The sequence below is a fragment of the Melospiza melodia genome, unplaced genomic scaffold (genome assembly GCF_035770615.1).
Source record: "Melospiza melodia melodia isolate bMelMel2 unplaced genomic scaffold, bMelMel2.pri scaffold_62, whole genome shotgun sequence".
In the NCBI taxonomy this organism is placed as follows: Eukaryota; Metazoa; Chordata; class Aves; order Passeriformes; family Passerellidae; genus Melospiza; species Melospiza melodia.
In genome coordinates, this window is record NW_026948801.1 from 3,008,539 (window position 1) to 3,014,842 (window position 6,304).

General features: G+C 54.9%; 1 protein-coding gene across 1 annotated transcript; it reads right to left on the reverse strand.

Annotated features, from left to right (window-relative positions):
- Positions 1-4,624: 4,624 nt before the first annotated feature.
- Positions 4,625-5,545, reverse strand: LOC134413953 (olfactory receptor 14A16-like). Its single transcript, XM_063147967.1, has one exon. It carries the CDS (start codon positions 5,543-5,545, stop codon positions 4,625-4,627), a length of 921 nt encoding a protein of 306 aa, XP_063004037.1.
- Between the last annotated feature and the right edge of the window lie 759 nt (positions 5,546-6,304).

Here is a 6,304-nt window from a genome sequence, read left to right on the forward strand (position 1 = left end):
CCAACCCCTAGCCCTCCTATGGATCAGGAATGGTGTGGCCAGCAGGACCAGAGCAGTGATTCTTCCCCTGTGCTCAGCACTGGTTGGGCAGCACCTCAAGTGCTGTGTCCAGTTCTGGGCCCTCAATTTAGGAAGGACATGGAGGGGCTGGAGCATGTCCAGAGAGAGCCAACAAGGCTGGTGAGGGGTCTGGAGCACAAGTGATGTGAGGAGCAGCTGAGGGAGCTGGGGTTGTTTATCCCAGAGAAGAGGAGGCTCAAGGGAGACCCTATCACTCTATACAACCCCCAAACAGGAGGGTGCAGCCAGGTGGGGGTCAGACTCTTTTCCCAGGGAACAGTGACAGAACAAAAGAACACAGCCTTCAGCTGCATGAGGGGATGTTTAGGCTGGACATTAGGAAATATTCTCCTCACAAAGAATGATTGGGCACTGGAATGGGCTGTCCAGAGAGATGTGTGAGTCACTGTCCCTGGAAGTGTTTAAGGAAAGACTGGATGTGGCACTGAGTGCCATAGTCTGGGTGATAGGGTGGTGTTGGGTCCCAGGTTGGACTTGATGCTCTCCAAGGTCTTTCCCAGTATGGTTGTTTCTCTGATGATTGTGACACTGCAGGACCCTGGGGAAGCAAGGGGCCATTGTGACACTGCAGGGCCTGGTGGCACTAAGAGGATCATGGTGACACTGTGTACGACATAGCAGCAAAGAGCCAAGAGGCCATTGTGACACTGTGGGGTTGGATGGAAGCAAGGAGTCCATAGTGACAGTCTGGGTCCTGGAGGAGCCACAGAGGCCACTGTGACCCTGCAGGGACTTGTGGAGCCAAGGGGCCATTGTGCCACTGCGGAACCAAGGAGACCCTTGGGAGAGCCTGGGGACAATAGAATCAAGGGGCCATTGCTCCATTGCAAGGACTCTGGGAACTGAGGGAACAATTGTGACACTGTGGCGCCCCATGTGTGAGAGTCTGTCCCAATTTTCCCTCATCTGCCTCACGATCGTCTTTGAGAGACCACTGAAGAGAAGACACCCCCTGTCTATATCTGGCTCTGAAGGAGAAAAGTCACACGCCACAGGCTCCAAGATCTGAAAGCTCAGTGTTAAGCTATTGTTTTCACAAGTGTGTTTGCTGTATGCTAAGAAGAGGGCACCATGCCCCGTTTGCCACAATAGCAGCTCTGGAAGCTGTCCCACCTCTCAGCCTGGCTGGACTTCTCCTGAGTTCCAGGTGGTCTCCCACCAAAGACCCTCACCTGTTTTACAACCACCGTGACAGACAGACGGAGATGTGAGAAGCTTTTCCATCAAGGACTGAGACATGAAACTCCTAAAAAGGCTCCTCTGCTCCTTCCAAGGACTGGGACTGAAACCCCCAGCCCGGGGGAGGTGTGTGGGGAGGCAAGCTGACCGAAGCGAGATGTTTGCCTGCAGATTGTGACCACTGGACCGAGAATACAATGGCTCTCATTTACTGCTGAGAACATAACTAGCTGTTACATCTATCAAGATCATTTACTGCTGAGAACATGGACTACCTGTTACATCTGTTCCCTCTTGTATCTGTTCCCCCCCATACACACTTTTCAGTAATAAAAGCCTCTGAGTTAGCTAGAGCCTTTGAGATCTCCCCAGCGTAGCAGGCGGACCGTCGGCTGGACTGGACCAAAGGACTTCGTCTCTGCGTTGGTAGCTATATCCCCTCTCCTTCTCTCTCTCTCTCCTCTCTCCTCTCTCTTTCTCTATCTTTTTATCTCCCTTAATCCCTCTATTGCATTTTTGCTGTGGTTATTTCCATTAAACTGCATTTGATTTGATCATCACTGCAAACCCCCTTGTACCGTGTTGGTGTTTTGCACTCTGAGATCATTCCTACGAACCATCAGGTCATCTGTCCACTAGGATGGACCCTGACACCATGGAACCAAGGGTCCCTGGAGACACTGCAGGATCTTGTGTCACCAGGGCTCCATTGTGACACTGCAGCACCAAGGAATTAATTGTGGCACTCTGAGGCCTCAGGGAACCAACAGGCCACTGTGACCCTGCAGGGCCTTTAAGAACGATGCAGAGCATTGTGACATCGCAGGACCTGGTGTCAGGATTGGGCCATTATGACACTGCAGGGCCCCATGGAACCAAGGGTCCAGGGCTGCTCCTCAGGGACTCCTGAAATGAAGGAAACATGTTTGACCTCATGGTGGCCCTTGGGACCAAGACGCCATCGTGACACTGGGTAAGCAAGGAGAGCATTTCTGCACTGACAGACCTCATGGAACCAATGATCCATTATAACACTGCAGGGCCCAAGGATCCAAGGGACTTTGTGACACCGAAGGGGCCCCATGGAACGAAAGGGACATTGTGATACTGAGAGGTCTCATGGAATCATGAAGACCATTGCGACACTCTGGGGCCTCATGGAACCCTCATGACACCAAGTTGGCTGGGAGTTTTAATCTGCTGGATGGTAGGAGGGCTCTGCACAGGGCCCTGGACAGGCTGCATCCAGGGCCCAAATACAACAAGGTGAGGTTTAACAAGTCCAAGTGCCAGGTTCTGCACTTTGGCCACAACAACCCCTGTAGCACTACAGGCTGGGGACAGAGTGGCTGGACAGCAGCCAGGCAGAAAGGGACCTGCAGGGACTGATGGACAGCAGGCTGGACATGAGCCAGCAGTGTGCCCAGGTGGGCAAGAAGGGCCAAAGGCTCCTGGCCTGGATCAGGAATGGTGTGGCCAGCAGGAGCAGAGCAGTGATTCTTCCCCTGGGCTCAGCACTGGTTGGGCAGTGCTGTGTCCAGTTCTGGGCCTCCCAATTCAGGAAGGACATGGAGGGGCTGGAGCATGTCAAGAGAAGGGCAACAAGGCTGAGGAGTGGTCTGGAACATAAGTGGTGTGAGGAGTGGCTGAGGGAGCTGGGGTTGTTTATCCTGGAGAAGAGGAGGCTCAGGGGAGACAAGGCAGTCTCCGGGCACAGGTTGGACTTGATGATCCCCAAAGCCTTTTCCAGCCTTGCTGATTCTAGGATTCTCTAAAACCACTCTTGGAGCAGTTGCAGAACGAGCCCTGGGCCTCCTCTTCAGAAGCTCCAGCAGCCCAGGTCCCTCAGCTTCTCCTGCCAGCCCCAAAGCCCATCCTGTCAGTCCTGCAGAGCCTCTGCAGCTCCTCCTCACTGCCCAGAACAGGGAGCCCCAGAGCCAGACACAGCAGCCCAGATGTGCCCTCCTGGCCTGGGGTGCCTCTGGCAAGGGAGCAGCACCAGGCACTGCAGGAGCCTGCAGACAATTCCTGCAGCACTTGTAGGATAATCCTGGTCCCCAAGGGATGTTCCCATGGTGCCAAGTCAGGAACTGCAATGGGGAGTGGGGCCAGAGAGGAAAGGGCAAACAGGGAGGGGCTGTTTGCAGGGCAGGGAACCGGGGAGGGAAATAGGAAGAAATTTAAAGCAGGCAAAGAGTAGAGAAAGCAAAGGTGAAACCACGGAAATGCTCAGGGCGGTTTGGGGGTGGCTGCCAGGCAGCTCTGGCTCTGAGCAAACAGCATCTGCAGTGGGACAGGAAACTCCCAGCTGATGGGAACAAACTTTCTGGCTGACTGCAGAGGCCAGGACAAAGCTGAGTGGTTTCCCTGGTGTCCCCCAGCCCTTGCTGGCCCCAGGGGCTGATGGCATTTGTGCTCCCCCAGGTTCATGTCCCCACAGCAACAGCATGGGGGTGCTCCCCCTGCTGTGTGCAATGCAAACAGGGGCTGCTGAGCCAGTGCTTCCATGTCTGTGCCTGCAAGGATGGGGCACCTGTGTGAGCTGGGGGAGCGGCCAGGGCTGCAGAGGGGGGTTTTTGTTGGCAGCTCCATGAGGACGCTCTGGGACACTGCCCTGGGCTGTGCAGTGCACTGGGGATGGATCAGCCCCTGCTCTGCTGCTCCTTCCCCTCTGCCCCAGGGCCCTTGTAGAGCCCCAGCCATGCTGTTTGCCCCCAGCCTGCCCACGGCCAGCCTGGGGCAGCTCACAGGGCTTTTCTGTGCTGAGCATTGGCCTGACCGTGTTCTTGTGAGAGCCTGGGCAAAGAGCCTGGAGCCCCCAGGCCCTGGCCTGAGGCGTCAGCGCTGCCCCCGCAGTGCCCATGGCCTGTCCCTGCTGCAGCCCCGCACTGCCACCCCCAGGGCTGTGAGCCCAGCCACGAGAGCACTCAGGCCCTACAGCAACACCAGGGCTACCAGGGCAGTGGGGCAGGGCCATGGCAGCAGCACTGGCAACACCAAGTGCTGCTGCTGCTGGGCACAGCTGCTCAGCCAGCCCTGATCTGCCCCCAGCTCTGCACACAGACATTGCTGCTTCAGCTCCAGAGAAGGCAACAAAAGGGCATCTCTGCAGAAAGCTTTGCTTGGAGATTCTTTAGATCCTTTAAAGCCACTGAGAGTGCAGCCCCTCATTGACACAGTCTGTGGGCACAGGGAAGATGGAGACAAACAAAATGAGAGATGGCACAAAGAATGACATTTCTTTGTGGACCATATGATAAAACTAATATAAAGGGGAAAAAAAAGCCTCTATCAAGCCATCAATAACATTACTTTTATTTCACGTCATTTGTAGAATTTGGCCAGCCGTTTAATGTCTCTGAAACTATCCAGTCATCAGTCTTCTCACTGCAGCCTTGAGCTCCTGGTTCCTCAGGCTATAGATGAGGGGGTTCAGGGCTGCAGGCACCACTGAGTACAGAACTGAAAGGGCCAGATCCAGGGATGGGGAGGACATGGAGGAGGGCTTCATGTAGGCAAATATGGCTGTGCTGATGAACACGGATACCACAGAAAGGTGAGGGAGGCAGGTGGAAAAAGCTTTGTGCCATCCCTGCTCAGAGGGGATCCTCAGCACAGCCCTGAAGATCTGCACATAGGAGAAAACAATGAACACAAAACAGCAAAGTGCTAAACAGCAAGTAACAACAAGATAACCAAGTTCCCTGTGGGAGTTAGAGTGTGAGCAGGAGACCTTGAGGATTGGGGGCACGTCACAGAAGAACTGGTCCAGGGCATTGCCATGGCACAGGGGCAGGGAAAATGTATTGGCTGTGTGCAGCAGAGCATTGAGAAAGCCACTGGCCCAGGCAGCTGCTGCCATGTGGGCACAAGCTCTGCTGCCCAGGAGGGTCCCGTAGTGCAGGGGTTTGCAGATGAACATGTAGCGGTCGTAGCACATGATGGTCAGGAGGAAATACTCTGCTGAGATGAAGAACAGAAAGAAGAAGAGCTGAGCAGCACATCCTGTGTAGGAGATGTTCCTGGTGTCCCAGAGGGAATTGTGCATGGCTTTGGGGACAGTGGTGCAGATGGAGCCCAGGTCAGTGAGGGCCAGGTTGAGCAGGAAGAAGAACATGGGCGTGTGCAGGTGGTGGCTGCAGGCTACGGTGCTGATGATGAGGCCGTTGCCCAGGAGGGCAGCCAGGGAGATGCCCAGCAAGAGGCAGAAGTGCAGGAGCTGCAGCTGCCGTGTGTCTGCCAATGCCAGCAGGAAGAAGTGGCTGATGGAGCTGCTGTTGGACATTTGCTGTGCCTTGGCATTTGGATCTGTAAAAAAAGTAATCATGGAATATTTTTGCTTGGAGAGGACCTTAAATATCCCAGCACAGCTTGGGGGCACATTCCACACACTCCCTACCCAGGGCTCTACAGCCTGGAGCTGTCCCTGCCAGCAGCTGCTTCCCTGTGCCCAGGGCTGGGCCCTGCCAGTGCTGCCAGAGCTCAGCCCAATTCTGGGGGCTCAGCTCTGCCCTGCAGACCCCTCCCAGCTCAGGCACTGCCCAGGGGCAGCTCTGGACCTGCAGGCTCTGATGGCAATGTCAAAGCAACCCTGAGGAGGCTGGATAAACAAGGCAAGATGCAGCTTCTAAGGGGCCCTGTGCTGATTTCTGTCACTGCCTGGTTTAGCAACATCTGAGAATTTTTTTTTTCTCATCCTGGACTGCCAGATGAATATCTGTTTGCAATTTCCCATCAAGACAACCCAGAGCAGTACTTTAAAAAAGCAGGATTTTCCTTTTTATGCAGTCCCTGCCTCGCTCTGCTCCCTGCATAATCTACTTGGAAATGTTCTGCAGTTAAGTGTTATGCTGGGAGCAGTCCTGAACAATGCAGCATCCTCACGACACCATTAGAGCCCTCCCAAGCCTTACCAGCTGTCTCTTTTCACCCAGATCTTGTCCCCCAGTGCTGGGAGCAGCTGCCAGGGCTGGCTGAGAGCTGTCCCTGGCAGGCAGCAGAGTCCCTGCCCCAGCACAGCGCCCTGGGCTGCAGGACCCGACTC